The sequence below is a fragment of the Acipenser ruthenus genome, chromosome 12, assembly GCF_902713425.1.
Source record: "Acipenser ruthenus chromosome 12, fAciRut3.2 maternal haplotype, whole genome shotgun sequence".
Classification (NCBI taxonomy): Eukaryota; Metazoa; Chordata; class Actinopteri; order Acipenseriformes; family Acipenseridae; genus Acipenser; species Acipenser ruthenus.
Window position 1 is genome coordinate 2789140 of NC_081200.1, and position 16572 is coordinate 2805711.

At 42.3% G+C, this 16572-nt stretch overlaps 1 protein-coding gene across 3 annotated transcripts; it reads left to right on the top strand.

Moving 5' to 3' along the window:
• The first annotated feature begins 1139 nt into the window (after positions 1–1139).
• Positions 1140–12909, top strand: LOC117417310 (intestinal-type alkaline phosphatase 1-like). 3 transcript variants are annotated; one of them, XM_034029361.3, is made up of 12 exons: positions 1140–1253; positions 1702–1851; positions 5559–5678; positions 6177–6292; positions 6500–6674; positions 6794–6966; positions 7405–7539; positions 7623–7698; positions 8041–8175; positions 10883–11074; positions 11412–11528; positions 12159–12909. In XM_034029361.3, exons 2-12 carry the CDS (start codon positions 1791–1793, stop codon positions 12425–12427), a joined length of 1569 nt encoding a protein of 522 aa, XP_033885252.2. In that variant the 5' UTR covers positions 1140–1253; positions 1702–1790; the 3' UTR covers positions 12428–12909. The 3 variants fall into 3 exon arrangements, with proteins under 3 accessions (XP_033885252.2, XP_058890312.1, XP_033885251.2); XM_059034329.1 differs by lacking the exon at positions 1140–1253 and having other exon boundaries at positions 1670–1851; XM_034029360.3 differs by lacking the exons at positions 1140–1253; positions 1702–1851 and adding an exon at positions 4659–4810.
• Positions 12910–16572: the final 3663 nt, after the last annotated feature.

A 16572-nucleotide genomic window follows, 5' to 3' on the forward strand; every position in this document is an offset into this window, starting at 1 on the left:
TCCATGGAGACTTACAATTGTTACAAGATATCACATTATTTTTACATACAATTACCCATTTATACAATTGGGTTTTTACTGGAGCAATCTAGGTATAGTACCTTGCTCAAGGGTACAGCAGCAGTGTCCCTGGGTGACAGACCTTTAAAGCAGAATGGCCATGCAAACACCACCTCCCTGTTTGGAACTGCTCTAATTCATGCAGTCTGGGAAACCAAGGGTATAAGAAGAGCCCTCTTTCAAAGTCTTCTATTACCCATGGAGATTGTTTAACAGCCAGTTCAGTTCAGGTTACCAAAATGTAGGCAGGCATTGTTGTATTTATTTGATCATTTGTTCTATCGTCTGCAATAACAATGACTCCAGTTCAACAGATTTCGGTTTATGTCTCAAATTGATATGTAGCATATACAAAACAGTTTAGAAGTATGATACACAGTTAAGTAAAGAGCACGGACCAAGCAATTATACAATCACCACAATAGATAACGGCACACAAGATTGCAACAATCATATAAACAGATCAGTCTCTAGTTAGTAGTCTAGTACAAGACAAAGGTTATATTACTGAGTGTCCCAGGAGCCCCACTGCCAACTCTGATGTCTGTAACTTGATTTCAGGAGCTCACTAAACCAGCGATCCCGCCCTCCATATAACCCTGCATTAGGGCTGACCTGTCATTCCTGTTATCTTGGTGCCCACCACAATTGTCAACATTTACTGACGTATATGGCTTATCTGCGAGTTTGCACAGAACAATCACCCTGTCTTCAGATAAGCACATCTCTCAGCACACCGTGACCCACCCAAAGAGAGTTATACTAGTGAAATAGATTACAAAACCACAAACTGTAGAAATGTGCATTCAAACACACACTGTGTTATACAATATAATGTTATGAAAATATAACAATTAAGCTTATTCCTACAGCGTGTGAAAGTAAACATGTTTCAGATACTCATGCTAAAATAAATCCCTGTATTGCAGAGGTCTTTTAATTATACGTAGAGACAGAGACTGTTTGGTCCTGGCTCATGTTTTATGTCTCATGATCGCAGTCATGCTGAACCTGCCTTTTATACTAACGGGGATGACGGTTCAGATAAGTTGGTTTTAATTAAACTGATTCCTCTGCAAGGTTACGGTCATGTTTAAACCTGCTGCTCTGTTGGAGGCACCGTGCCCTTTCCAGGGGAGTGCTGTGAGAACAAGGATTAACTGAAGCACTACCAATGCACCTTTCTTAAAGAGGTAAGAACAAAAAAACATTCTCAGACCTCTCATTAAGAAGATACAACTTGCCTGTTTGTTGGTAGTTTTCAAGCTGTACTCCATGAAAATAAAGAAAGTCCTGCTGTCCGTTGCCAGTTGAGAAGACCAAACTCAGATAGTGGTGGAATGGCTGTGTCTCGGTATTGCTAGTGATAGATTGCTTGTTCTTGAAAGAGCTTCAAAGCACTAGCTGTGCTGTTTCCAACTGGTACCCTGGAGGTCTATCCAGAGTGTGCATCTGCGATTGCTCAAACCAGAAAAACCAGTTCAATTATCCCCACGTTTGCGTGGAACTCATGCAAAGCACATTCGACGAAGCTGGCCATTTTTAGGTATAAGGGTTATAAAGTCATTTGCTTCTTTGTCTTTATATTTATTGCCCCTGTGTCACTGACCACTGTGTACTCTGCAACTCTTGAGTCTGCAGGTACAAAGGTGCTTGCCTGAGATAACCTACAATAAAACCTGCAGAGCTGAAGCTGCTCAGTGTTGTGTACAGACCAGTAGAGGACCAGAATGGAGATCTTACTGCTGATGTTTGTTGGGATCAGCTGCAGTTCCTCTGCAGTAACTCCAGGTATTGTTATTATTATTGTTGTTATTATTATTATTATTATTATTATTATTATTATTATTATTAGCATTGTCATGGTTTTCATTAGGGGTTTCCTTTTATTCAATTAATCAGAACATGTGTACAATCAATCAATTAATGGCTTAACTCTAACACTATTCTACCTAAAATCTATTTCTTATTTAGTACTTCAATGATAATTACACCATCTGCAGTGATAATGTTTCTTCCAGTTTGGATGTGGTATAATTAGTGTAGTATATATTTATTCTAAAGCATGCATGTGTTAAAGTGAAATGCACTAACATGGTATCAGTGCGAAGTAAATTCAGACATGTTAGAATTAAACACCGGGGCTCTGTGTGCAGACCTACACTTAGAATTCAATGTCAAAAAAAAATGTATTTATATAATTTATAGGTAAATGTTCCAACATCCATTTTAAAATAATGGGGAGGGTCAACTACAGGACAGAGATTATTTTTGATTGTGTGACCCCCTTCTCAACTACTTTTCACTGCCATGAGTATTCCAGTTTGCTCTCTGTTGAAAGCCCTTCTTGCTGATTGGTTACAAAATGACACCAAGCCTTCTCATTGGCTCATTCTGCCTATAGACTGCTGATGGTTTTAACCCATTAAGTGCCATTGTCCTAATTTCAGGACAGGCTACTTTTATAATATTTGGAGCATTTTTAACTGGCATCTTATCTGCCTGTTGTAATTTTGTCTTTAACTATATTGTTATGATAACTTACTCTAAGTTTGTTAACCGCAAATGTTACGTCTAAATGTAATCTATCCAGTGACATAAATACAGCTTGTGTTCTGATGTTCTTTCAAAGAGAGATGTAGTTGGTACTTAACAAAGATCGGTAAAAATATAAACGAGAAATCCACCATATCCTGTTGTTTCAATAGCCCTTTCCCTGCATTCACAGCTTCATCTCCAGAGCTCTAGTCAGTCCTGCAAGGTTCAGATCAGCTCAATGATTCTCCCTGTGTGGTCTCTGCAAGAGAATTTCCACTGCTCATGTCATTAGGATCTTATTGCGACATGAATCTTCAAGTTATTTATAATTCTGTGACCTTGACAAGTACCGACAGCAGTGCCGTACTGTATATACAGTGGCTACAACACTGTTGATAGGGTGTTGGCCACAACGGCTTCCTTATTCAATCTGACAAAGGCGTCCACATCCTCAGTTATTACTGTTCTACAGACGCTGGCGGTGGAAATCTTCACTTTCAGACAGTAGCTCCTGCAGTTTTGTGTATGGAAGCATCTATACCAACCGAGTGCCCACTGTGACTGAATCTTAACAGGGAGATGCAGCTTCTATATATATATATATATCCATATATATATATATATATATATATATATATATATATATATATATATATATATATATATATATATATGGATATATGGGGGGGGAATCCATGTGCATAATACATTAATCAGTCATGTATGCATTTCATATTCTGAAAAATCTACTCAAAATATTTTTTTTAATCCACTCTCCAAGCTGTCTTTACCATAACTGACAACATGTCTCTATGTCCATGTTTTTGTTTAGGGTAATGCAAGTACCCTGTCCTTCCTATGTTTAGTGCAAGGCAGGAGATATGGCGTGTATCTGCATCTGTCTCCTTTCTTTCTTTCTTTCTTTCTTTCTTTCTTTCTTGATGTATTTATGTATTTATTTACGTTTTGTCCTGATCCATTAGCCTTATCTGTCCATCTGTCCCATCACCCCATGCCCACTTCCTGCACATTTCACTCCTCAGGGGTAGTTAATATATTTTTGACTGGGAGAATCAGAAACATCCCATTCAGCAGTGTTCTAGGTCAGAAGGTTAAACAGTAACCTTTTCGACATCTCCTGCTGCGTCCCTTATAAAAGTTTACCGCAGTAGCATAGCAAAGTGTAATAAAGCACAGTGAAAGCATGGTAAAGCATAGGGAAGCATTGTTAAGAGCAGCGAGGTACGGTAATGCGTATTAATAAACATGCATAGTTTAATCCTGGGAAAAGCATGGGAAAAACTACAAAGTACAAACTACTGGCAGAACATCCTCATCCTGCTTAAACCGTAATAAAAGGAAAGATGAAATCAATATTCTACACAGTGCTATCTGCAAGTAACCAGTGCATTTCCTACCAGCGATATACCAAAGAAAGGTTAGAAAAACTGCTTTCTTGCTAAAATGGTCACACAAGAGCGAGTGCTTTTGTTACATTGTCAGAGCCCCAAGATTGATATCAGTCCTTTTCATATTTGCTCTGTTTCTCATAAATGAACAGGATGTTCCAACGAATACATTACAATACAATACAACAATGCAATAGGAAGCTACATGTTTGCTCCAAATATAGTTTGAGTGACTCATCCGAGTTCTTGGTTTTGGGTGCATCTTTGGAGGCGTGCTGTGAGCTGTTTAAATGAGGTACACAGCAGTCCAGGCCAGGGATGCTTCTCTTGTCTGGGCAATACTGCATTTGGGGAGAAGAGCAGACAGGCTACAAGAATTCATATTGCTGTTCCTTACGGATAGATTTAAGACTCAAGCACTGAAATTTTCATTATTCTTTGAGAGACAGAAAAATAAACATACCAAACCTATTTGAAGCATGCCCCACTTTGAGTTGTGTCGTGTGTCCATTTGAAAAGGATGTAGCTAATGCTCCAGAAACATGACTCTTCCTGACGAAATGCCATTGTTTTGTTTTACTGCCACGCCAGTTTCCTCTCCACACCATGTCGTGCTGACCAGGTCTCTTGCAGTAAACCCGATGGTTTAAAAGCCCAGTGTGCACGCTCCCTTTGGTTGGTGCACAGAGAGTTCTGCGGGATGCTTTGCGTGCGTGACTGTGCGCAGGCCTTGGTGCTCCTGCGCCTGGCAGCTGCTGCAGGGCTTTGCTTTATAAATCCAGTCTCCGGGGGTGTGCCTGCAGGTGAGAAGTCTACGTTCGGAATGTTTCTTCTTGTCATTTATCAGCTAGAATGCACTTTATAGCACAGTAAGAGAGCAAAATTGAGAGTTTCGATATGTTAGGTCACCAGGATAGCCTAGATGAGATTCAGCATCTTGTTTCCAGTGTGGTGGTGGTGATATTGCCAAGGTTCGTAGAATAGATACGTTTCAAGATGATAAAGCCCTACTGTTTTTTTTTTTTTTTTTTCAATGCAGAAAACGATCACTAGTGGAAGAGACTCAAACATACAAGCTGTAAGATAAAACCCTCGTCTGTTTTCAGAGATTGTTCATTGATAGAAGGAGATTGATGAGATGCTTTTGCTCAGTGTCTGGTTGGTAACCTGAAATGGGGACAAGCGCTATTTCCTCAGGAATACAGTGCGAGAAGGGATTCGGAAACCTTTCCAAGTTTGTGTATCGAACAACAATATATATATATATATATTGCTAATTAGTTAACCTACAGAAGCCAATTTATAAAACAATTAAGTGTTCAGTGGACAATAGATGCATCATCAACTCCAAGTCAATCATATCACTGTAGTTTATAAATTGGTTAATATAAAAACTAACCACAAATAAAAATGCCAGTAAGCTACTGTAGGTAACAGTTAATCGTTGGTACACAAAAAGGTGGCCCTTTAAAAGAATAAAACAGATTGTCATGTTTTTACTGGAAGGGGCTGATCTTGATACTGAACATGTTTCCATACTTTACCCCGCAGACAACAAGGAGAAGAGCCCTCATTACTGGAACGCCCAAGCAAAGGAGACGCTGGAAGCAGCTCTCAAACAGGAGCCTATCAACCACCGGGCCAAGAACCTCATGCTCTTCCTTGGAGATGGTGAGTGCCAGTCTCCGCCCCTCAGAACCCCCGCTCAGTTCAGAACAATGGGAGTGCCAGTCTCCGCCCCTCGGAACCCCCGCTCAGTTCAGAACAATGGGAGTGCCAGTCTCTGCCCCTCAGAACCCCCGCTCAGTTCAGAACAATGGGAGTGCCAGTCTCCGCCCCTCAGAACCCCTGCTCAGTTCAGAACAATTGGAGTGCCAGTCTCCACCCCTCAGAACCCCCACTCATTTCAGAACAATGGGCACTATATTCAGGTTAAATTAAATAGAACAGAGAGCGCATGGGACTGGGGGTTGATCTACTTTCTCCTCACCCCCACACCATCCCCCAGGACATGCATGTGGGGAACATGAGAGAGGAGGCCATTCACCCCATTAGTGCTCAATTGGTTTCTAGTAGCTGGCTGATCACAAAACTTTATCAAGTCGTGGTCTTAAAGGATCCCAGTGATTCAGTATCAATAACATGGCAAGGTAATCCATTCTTTTGCAGGAATGGGAGTGACGACGGTGACTGCCGCAAGGATCCTGAAAGGACAGATGGATGGGAAGCCAGGAGAGGAGACAGTGCTGACCATGGATGAGTTCCCCTATCTCGCACTCTCCAAGGTAGCTGGCTGACTGACTGACTGAGCGTTAACCCTGAGTTTATAATAAAAATACTTGTACTATATCATTTTATCACTTGTTAAAATACAGAAAGCTTTTACAGGGCATGTTTGCTGATTCAGAATGGAATTCCCTCTCACTTGTATTGCATTTAAATGGCTTTGCTTAAACACCTTCACCAAACCTGCTTGTGCTTTCCCACGGCAGACCTACAATGTGGACCGGCAGGTTCCTGACAGCGCCGGCACTGCCACTGCCTATCTGTGCGGCGTGAAAGCCAACGCCAAGACGGTGGGTGTGAGCGCCGCCGCGGAGTACGACGTGTGCAACACCACCTTCGGGAACGAGGTGCACTCCGTCCTGCACCGCGCCAAGGCCCAAGGTACCAGCTGCTAATCCAGGGGACCAGCTTGGCCATAGCCGAGCAACACTGTGAGGATATCCCTTGCTTGAACCCGCGCTGGGTAAAGAAAGCCCCACTCTGTCATTGCTCTGTTTCAGGGAAGTCGGTGGGCATCGTGACCACCACCCGCGTGCAGCACGCCTCCCCCTCTGCCGCCTACGCTCACTCGGTGAGCCGGTACTGGTACGCTGACGCCGACATGTCCAAGGAGGACGCCAGGGACGGCTGCACCGATACTGCCCTGCAGCTGATTCGCAACACCGACATCGATGTGAGCCAGCACTCATGCCCTTATAAAAGCACAGCAGAGTGTGATCAAGTACAGTGGAAGCATGGTAGAGCATAGGCAAGCATTGTAAAGCACTGAGGGGTACAGTGAAGCTTACTAAAAAAACAAACCATAGTAAACTAACCCTTGTAAAAGCTTCCCATAGTCAAAGCACAGCAAAGTGTAGTAAAGTATAGGGAAGTACTGTAAAGCACAGAGGTATGGTGAAGCATATTAATAAACATGGCAAACTATGGTAAATGCATAGTAGAACCATGGGAACAGCATGGTAGAACTGCAAGAATTCACATTGGTAAACCTCTATAAGGGTACAAATAAAAGTCACATTTTTAAGTCAAAGTTTTAACACCTGTTATGTGCTGAAACACAAATTGAGTTGTTTTGAACACTGAGCTGCGCTGTTCCTCCCCTGCGCTGCAGGTAATCCTTGGTGGGGGACGGAAGTACATGACTCCCCGGGGAACGCCTGACCCAGAGTACCCGACAGACGGGTCTCAGAACGGGACTAGGAAGGATGGCAAAGACCTCATTCAGGCGTGGCTGGACGCTCAGAGAGTAAGTACCTGCATACTGTGCTACACCTTTCAACTGAATCCATGTTTGACTGAATTACTGTTATCAGCACTTTTTTGTTTCAGCCTAAGGGTGCAAAGTACGTTTGGAACAAAGAACAGTTGGATGCTGTCGACGTCAAATCAACCAACTATCTCATGGGTAATGCATTTAAAACACAAATGATTAATAACAGTTAAAAGAGCGCTAGCCAAGGTTTTAAAATCCCTTTTCTAACTGCTACTGGCATAAGAATTCTTATCAGTTCAGTAAGACAGGCAGTGGGGCTGCATAACTAAAGCACTGTCTATCATATTCAGTCCTCATTTTTGGAATAGTAAAGAAATAAATAATAATTTTGTGATCGTAGGAACTTGTCTTGAGGGTAAATTGTTGCATAGATTTTGCAATTAACTGCCAGTCTTGTTAAAAATGAAATGTAGAGTACTACTATAAAACTCGGTCGGTAGCTGTGGACATGAATAAAACAGGTTTGGATTCCAGGTCTGTTTGAGCCGAAGGACTGCAAGTACGAGGTTAACCGCAACACCACTACAGACCCCTCCATCGTTGAGATGACAGAAAAAGCAATCCAGATCCTCCGCAAGAACCCCAAGGGATTCTACCTGTTTGTGGAAGATGAGTAAAATGTCTCCAGAGCTTAGCAGACACTAATTTACCTCTGATGCCATTGAGAAACAGAATGCTGCTGCAGCACAGCTAAAAGATACATAGTGCATAGCAAGTCTAATTGATTCAGAATTGTGCACCGAGTGTCTAATTGCATTGACTGTTTCTTTGGCTGAAAAGACGAACAGGAAAATGAAGGGCAATATTGCTTTGGCTTACTTTGTGTAAGGGCAAAACCGTTTGAGGATATCTATATTGTCAGTTTGTTACGTTCCCATAGAATGGACTGCCCCTTGACATCTGAGCTACAGATCATTCATTCATGTTTGTGTATCCTGTACTTGCGCATTTCTGCAGTGCCCTTTGTACTTCCCTACAGGTTTTTTTTTGTTGATAATAAACAGTAATTCTAGGTTTTGTGACAGAGTACCTGATAGATTACAGTTTACTCTTCAGTTGTGCCCTTCTAAAAGTTTACCACTGTATTCTTGCAGTTTTTCCCATCATTTACCCTGGTTGCTTTGTTTTTTAATATGCTTTACCATACCTTACTGGTCTTTAGAATCCTTGCCTATGCTTTGCCATGCTTTCACTGTGCTTCATTACACTTTGCCATGCTTTCACTGTGCTTCATTACACTTTGCCATGCTTTCACTGTGCTTCATTACACTTTGCCATGCTTTCACTGTGCTTCATTACACTTTGCCATGCTTTCACTGTGCTTCATTACACTTTGCCATGCTTTCCTGTGCTTCGTTACACTTTGCCATGCTTTCCTGTGCTTCATTACACTTTGCCATGCTTTCACTGTGCTTCATTACACTTTGCCATGCTTTCACTGTGCTTCATTACACTTTGCCATGCTTTCACTGTGCTTCATTACACTTTGCCATGCTTTCACTGTGCTTCGTTACACTTTGCCATGCTTTCACTGTGCTTCGTTACACTTTGCCATGCTTTCACTGTGCTTCATTACACTTTGCCATGCTTTCACTGTGCTTCGTTACACTTTGCCATGCTTTCCTGTGCTTCGTTACACTTTGCCATGCTTTCCTGTGCTTCATTACACTTTGCCATGCTTTCACTGTGCTTCATTACACTTTGCCATGCTTTCACTGTGCTTCATTACACTTTGCCATGCTTTCACTGTGCTTCATTACACTTTGCCATGCTTTCCTGTGCTTCGTTACACTTTGCCATGCTTTCCTGTGCTTCATTACACTTTGCCATGCTTTCACTGTGCTTCGTTACACTTTGCCATGCTTTCACTGTGCTTCATTACACTTTGCCATGCTTTCACTGTGCTTCGTTACACTTTGCCATGCTTTCACTGTGCTTCATTACACTTTGCCATGCTTTCCTGTGCTTCGTTACACTTTGCCATGCTTTCCTGTGCTTCGTTACACTTTGCCATGCTTTCCTGTGCTTCGTTACACTTTGCCATGCTTTCCTGTGCTTCGTTACACTTTGCCATGCTTTCACTGTGCTTCGTTACACTTTGCCATGCTTTCACTGTGCTTCGTTACACTTTGCCATGCTTTCACTGTGCTTCATTACACTTTGCCATGCTTTCACTGTGCTTCGTTACACTTTGCCATGCTTTCACTGTGCTTCATTACACTTTGCCATGCTTTCACTGTGCTTCATTACACTTTGCCATGCTTTCACTGTGCTTCGTTACACTTTGCCATGCTTTCCTGTGCTTCGTTACACTTTGCCATGCTTTCCTGTGCTTCGTTACACTTTGCCATGCTTTCACTGTGCTTCTTTACACTTTGCCATGCTTTCACTGTGCTTCATTACACTTTGCCATGCTTTCACTGTGCTTCATTACACTTTGCCATGCTTTCCTGTGCTTCGTTACACTTTGCCATGCTTTCCTGTGCTTCGTTACACTTTGCCATGCTTTCCTGTGCTTCGTTACACTTTGCCATGCTTTCCTGTGCTTCGTTACACTTTGCCATGCTTTCCTGTGCTTCGTTACACTTTGCCATGCTTTCACTGTGCTTCATTACACTTTGCCATGCTTTCACTGTGCTTCGTTACACTTTGCCATGCTTTCCTGTGCTTCGTTACACTTTGCCATGCTTTCACTGTGCTTCATTACACTTTGCCATGCTTTCCTGTGCTTCATTACACTTTGCCATGCTTTCCTGTGCTTCATTACACTTTGCCATGCATTCCTGTGCTTCGTTACACTTTGCCATGCTTTCCTGTGCTTCATTACACTTTGCCATGCTTTCCTGTGCTTCGTTACACTTTGCCATGCTTTCACTGTGCTTCGTTACACTTTGCCATGCTTTCACTGTGCTTCGTTACACTTTGCCATGCTTTCACTGTGCTTCGTTACACTTTGCCATGCTTTCCTGTGCTTCATTACACTTTGCCATGCTTTCACTGTGCTTCATTACACTTTGCCATGCTTTCCTGTGCTTCGTTACACTTTGCCATGCTTTCCTGTGCTTCATTACACTTTGCCATGCTTTCACTGTGCTTTGTTACACTTTGCCATGCTTTCCTGTGCTTCGTTACACTTTGCCATGCTTTCACTGTGCTTTGTTACACTTTGCCATGCTTTCCTGTGCTTCGTTACACTTTGCCATGCTTTCCTGTGCTTCGTTACACTTTGCCATGCTTTTGCTAAGACTTGTATATGGGTGCGTGCCGCCCTGGTCCTGCAGAGCGCTGGCTGAATGTTTGCTCTGATCCTGTATAAGCGGGAGGATCGATCACGGCCACCACGGGGGCAGAGCTCAGAAGGCGCTGACGGAGACGGTGATGTTCGACCGAGCTGTCAAGAGGGCTTTGGAGCTGACCGAAGAGCAGGAGACTCTCACTGTGGTCACAGCCGACCACTCCCACGTGTTCACCTTGGGAGGAAGCACTGGCCGAGGGAACCCCATCTTCGGTAAGTGTGGGAGAGTCCCGTTTGAACTAGAGGCAGTCCAACCAGCTTGAGTTAAAGAACACCAGTATACACAACTGCAGACATACGATGCACAATTCACTTCCGACTGTGGGCTGCTAGTCTGGCTGCACGGCCTTTGATTTCCTCATTTCAGAATGTGATTCTGTGACAGAGCTCTGTAGCGCTACATTATAGATCATTCTCATTGAGAATCTGAAGAGTTTGAGACAGGAATCCCCTCCCAGTGAGTCAGGAGACTGCTTACCTACATGCGCAGATGATTAGGCTTCCTGTGTGTGCCTGGAGTTTCTATATTTACAGCACCTCTTTATTCCAGGTCTAGCACCCAAGCAAGCTGAGGACAACATGCCCTTTACCAGCATCCTATATGCTAACGGACCTGGACATGCCCTTGAGAACGGAACAAGACCGAATATCACCTCCGTTGATTACAGTAAGTCTAACAGTGGAACACGTCACCTGCCACAATTTAATGGCCATTTCTGTAGCACCTTCTGATTTAACTTGTTATGACTCTAAATTAACGTCTTACCTTCACCTCTGAAACCACATAAACAAATGCAGAGCTGAAAAGGCCTCCCATTTGAAACTGCAGGTGTTGCCAAAGTGCTGTGCTGTTGCTCCGTCAGTAACCCTGTCAGCAGATCTGCACTACCCTGTAATAAGGAATGGGGCAGTCTGCTCTTCATGTCTTATTTATCTAGGTGAAGGTTAACTGTGTTATTACTCTACAATACTGGGATTGTAACAAGCAGGTCAAAGTCATGTTTGCTGCTTCAGGGCACAGTGCCTATCAACCATTACACCTGCGATAACCATGCATTTTTCTGAGATTTTACAATACACTTCTTGGTTGAAAAAGGCCCCTTTTTTATTTGCTCTTAATCTTATTTTTCGGTTTGAGTGTGAAAGAGGTTACAAATCAGAAATGGTTGTTCGTAATTCTCCATGGTAACAAAACCACAGAATTAAGTGTTCCGCCAAAATCTTTTAATTACAATGCTATCAAGTATGTTATTTACCTCGCTTTCATTTTCTTTCCTTTCTTTCTCGCTCTCCGCAGTGGATGTGGAGTACAGGCAGCAGGCGGCGGTCCCTCTGAGTTCTGAATCTCACGGTGGTGAAGACGTGGCTGTATTCGCCAGAGGCCCCATGGCTCACCTGTTCCAGGGTGTGAAGGAGCAGAACTACATCGCCCATGTGATGGCGTACGCGGGCTGCATCGAGCCCTACACCGAGTGCCCGAAGGAACCCAACTCGGGGGCACAGACCCGCTCCCACGCCGGCCTCCTCGCTGCTCTGCTGGCTCTGCTCTATCTGCTGGGGAGGTAAAGCCCCTGACACACCTTGAGGAGAAAGCAAGCCAGCCACCCTCCGCGTAACTCCTGGTGGATCTCAGGACCTTTTTTTTTTTTTTTTTTTTTTTAGCATCGATAGCACAAAATCACTTAACAGCACCCTTTTGCTGTGTCTGGACTGAAGCCCCTCCCCACAAACCTCCTGACAGAGCAGTACAATGATCAAACTACAGGAGGGTAAAGCAAGCCTGCAGTTAAGCTACTTCACTCTATATGCAATGTAACAATTAGTATGGTACTGAAGTCAAACATGTGCCTTATCACAGGATCTGGGGTTACGTGAAGCCAGAATTAGCACAGCAAACGTAAGAGTAGTTTTTTACTGCATTTGGTGATTAGGGGTTTTCCAATATGGATTTCCATTCGCTGTCAATATTACAGATTAGGATATTTCTATTGTATATTTTGTAATAACCACTAAATAATAATAAACCATTGAATACATTTTGTGAAAAAGTTTGTTGTGTGTATTTTGTAGCATAACATCAGTAGTGGTACTGGGAGGTGTACCAGGACCCCAATAAGCACTGTATCTGCAAGTGTTTCAGGAACATTAAGCAACACAAGGGCAGTCTGTCTCAGGATCAGTCACATTGACACAGACCATGGACCCCTGGCAGTGCTCAGTGGATATTGGATTACTGCTTTGTCGATTGTCTTTCCATTCATCTCTCCAGTGCAATAATCCCTGGTAAGTAAACCGTGATTTCATTATTATCCTTTTTTTTTGTATTCATTCATTTATTTGCCATTCTCCCTTCTCAGGTTTCTAAAGCTGTGGCTTTGATTTAGGGAGTTGTGTGTTTTTTTTTTTTTTTATGAGCTCCCTCCCTTCCCCAGAGAGACCTCAGGCTCAGATCACTTTTTAAGGGCTCCCAGCAGGGAGGTATCAGGGGTGCCATTTCACGTTTCAGTCGGTGGAGGGGCAACTTTACGCAGAGGGGCCCTGGAAGCTCTTTTTTTTTGTAGCTAAAAACTTAAAAATCGGTTTATTACAGGAGCATTTTCTGTGTTCCTATGTTTTATAAATCATAAAATAACAAAATTACCAGCACATGACTACACTGTTACAAAAGCACCTGGTATTAGTGATCATTCAACCAGGAATGACCGGTCCACTGAGTCCTAGAAAATGAACCGTCCCTGCCATGCCTCCCGAAGACCCTCTGTATTGCAGAAGTGGCTTGCGGTGTTACACCTGGATAAAGCACCATTCATTGCAGAGTGCTTCCACACAGCTGTTACACGTGTGTGGGTGGTCGCTGTAATAACTATGTAATTACACGTGTTACATTTACAGTGTTAGCATTATATATATTTTTTCAGCTTAATGCAGCTACCATTAATCATATTGAGAGTGTATTTCTTGCACACACTTTGTCAAACAAACCTGCTGTTGTTATTATTATTATTATTATTATTATTATTATTATTATTATTATTATTATTATTATTATTATTATTATTATTTATTTCTTAGCAGACGCCCTTATCCAGGGCGACTTACAATTGTTACAAGATATCACATTATACATTATTTCACATTATACAGATATCACATTATTTTACATACAATTACCCATTTATACAGTTGGGTTTTTACTGGAGCAATCTAGGTAAAGTACCTTGCTCAAGGGTACAACAGCAGTGTCCCCACCGGGGATTGAACCCACGACCCTCCGGTCAAGAGTCCAGAGCCCTAACCACTACTCCACACTGCTGTTAAAGTACATGACCCCCAACCCTGAGTACCCAACGCACCCGGCCCAAGCGGGCATCCGATTGGACGGGAGGAACCTCATTGACGAGTGACTCAGCAAAAGAGAGGTACAGGAGCCACCGTTTGTACATGAATGAAAAGTTGTGCGCCATGGCATAGTACTGTACTGCTGCATACACTGCAGAACTCCAGTGTTATTTAGTAGGGGATGCAGAAATAGGACTATTAAAGAAACCAGAGCTAATATACGGACACAAGACTTAAAATAACAACTTGAACTACAAACAAAAATCAGTACTTGATTATTTAGTATTTAGGATCTTTGTTTGAACTATAAATAAAAAGTCAACCTTATATATAATTTGTATTATTGTTTAGGGGGCAAAATATGTCTGGAATAAGGCTGGATTGGATGCTGTTGATGTTAAAAAGACTACTTGATAGGTAAGCATTAAAAAAAAAAATCCACTGTTTTATTACATCTTAAAAATGCATACACAAATACAAATTGTACATGCAACTATAACATGCATTCAGTGCAATTATTGGTATGAGAGAAATATCATAAAACAGACACGATGATGTTTTAGTTAATTTGAAATAAAGCCTATAATCGTGCACAATATTGCAACTTGTATTGGTGCAATAGTTAGCTAAGCAAGTGTTCCAATCAGTATTCACCTGGTCTCCAAGCACAACAAGGATGAATACCCAGACATTACATCAGCCATTAACCCAGGGGTCTATACTGACCTGACTGACCTGATGCTGAGTGACATTAAGGTAAGAAGAGTCATCGCTGGTTTCTTTCTTAAGGATTGGCACCTGAAAATGCAGAAAACCTCACACCTCCATACTGTATGGAAACGGGCCTGGGTTTGCTATTGAAAATGGAAGCCGTCCAGTTGTGAATGCCACCACTGCATGTAAAGTCATACATTCTTCTCTTGAGATCATGTGAGAAGTTCCTACAAACTTCCGTGATCCACAGCAACAACGGCACAGATATTCAGTGGCGCTTTTGTTATCCGTTCTGCAGCTGTGTCTAGCACCACCTAGTGGCCCATCTGAGAAATATAAATTCTTACTGTTTGCAAGCAATACTGAAGTCTAGCCACCTTAATTAATACACAACTAGATACCAGCCAGACATTTTCTCAGAGAGTTATCTTTAATTAACTTGAATGCTTATGTTTAATGTTAAGGTGACAAATCCACCTTTATGTTACAAAATGAATAAAACGCTTATTGGCAGGTTTCACAGACCTTGATTAACACTAATTCTGGACCTCCTTACCTAAGGTTACATTGGGTAGTCCAAGATTACTGGTGATCAGGATTTGTGAAACCAGCCTGGGGTACAGAATATGCCTTGTTGTTGATCTGCTCAGCAGAACTCCATTGCCCATGTGAATGCGTACGCAGGCTGCATCAAGCCCTACACTGACTGCGCCCTGGAGCCCCCGCCTGGAGACTGCCACGGCCCCAGCCAGCTTCCTCACCCTGCCTCTGGTGCTGCTGTCAGCCACGCTCACCATGTGAAACAAGTGCTTTATACTCAGCACACAGGGTTCAGGCTGCATGGGATAACAACTGTTTAATGTTGCAGAACAACATTACTGGAGAAACTTTTTACAATGTTACGAGAAGGTGACCAGCACATCTTTAAAAATATATATATATATATATATATATATATATATATATATATATATATATATATATATATATATATATATATATATATATATACTATTTATTTCTTCATTTAAAAAAAAACAAAAAAAACATTACAAATGGCAGACATGCAAGCATACTAAAGACCACTTCAGCAGTTTGGTGCTGTAGCACGTCTGGACACGCGTAGATTTGTATGCCTTAAAAGAGCACTATTGTGGATGTAATGGGCCATAAGTTGGCCAGCACTGAGTTACACTGTTCAATTGGTTTGACTGCATGCATCCCAGCCCAGTTATTTATTTCCTACTGTAATGTACCTACTATGAATCTGCACACATTGCTATAATAAACATAATACAATTATCGGTATGCCAGCTACGCTGTGTTCTACGCTGCTGTGCCTTTGGTTCTATTTGCATTCCAGTGCTGTATAAATGGAACGCGTTGGTTCTATTTGCATTCCAGTGCTGTATAAATGGAATGCGTTGGTTCTATTTGCATTCCAGTGCTGTATAAATGGAATGCGTTGGTTCTATTTGCATTCCAGTGCTGTATAAATGGAATGCTTTGGTTCTATTTGCATTCCAGTGCTGTATAAATGGAACGCTTTGGTTCTATTTGCATTCCAGTGCTGTAGAAATGGAACGCTTTGGTTCAATTTGCATTCCAGTGCTGTATAAATGGAACGCTTTGGTTCTATTTGCATTCCCGTGCTGTAT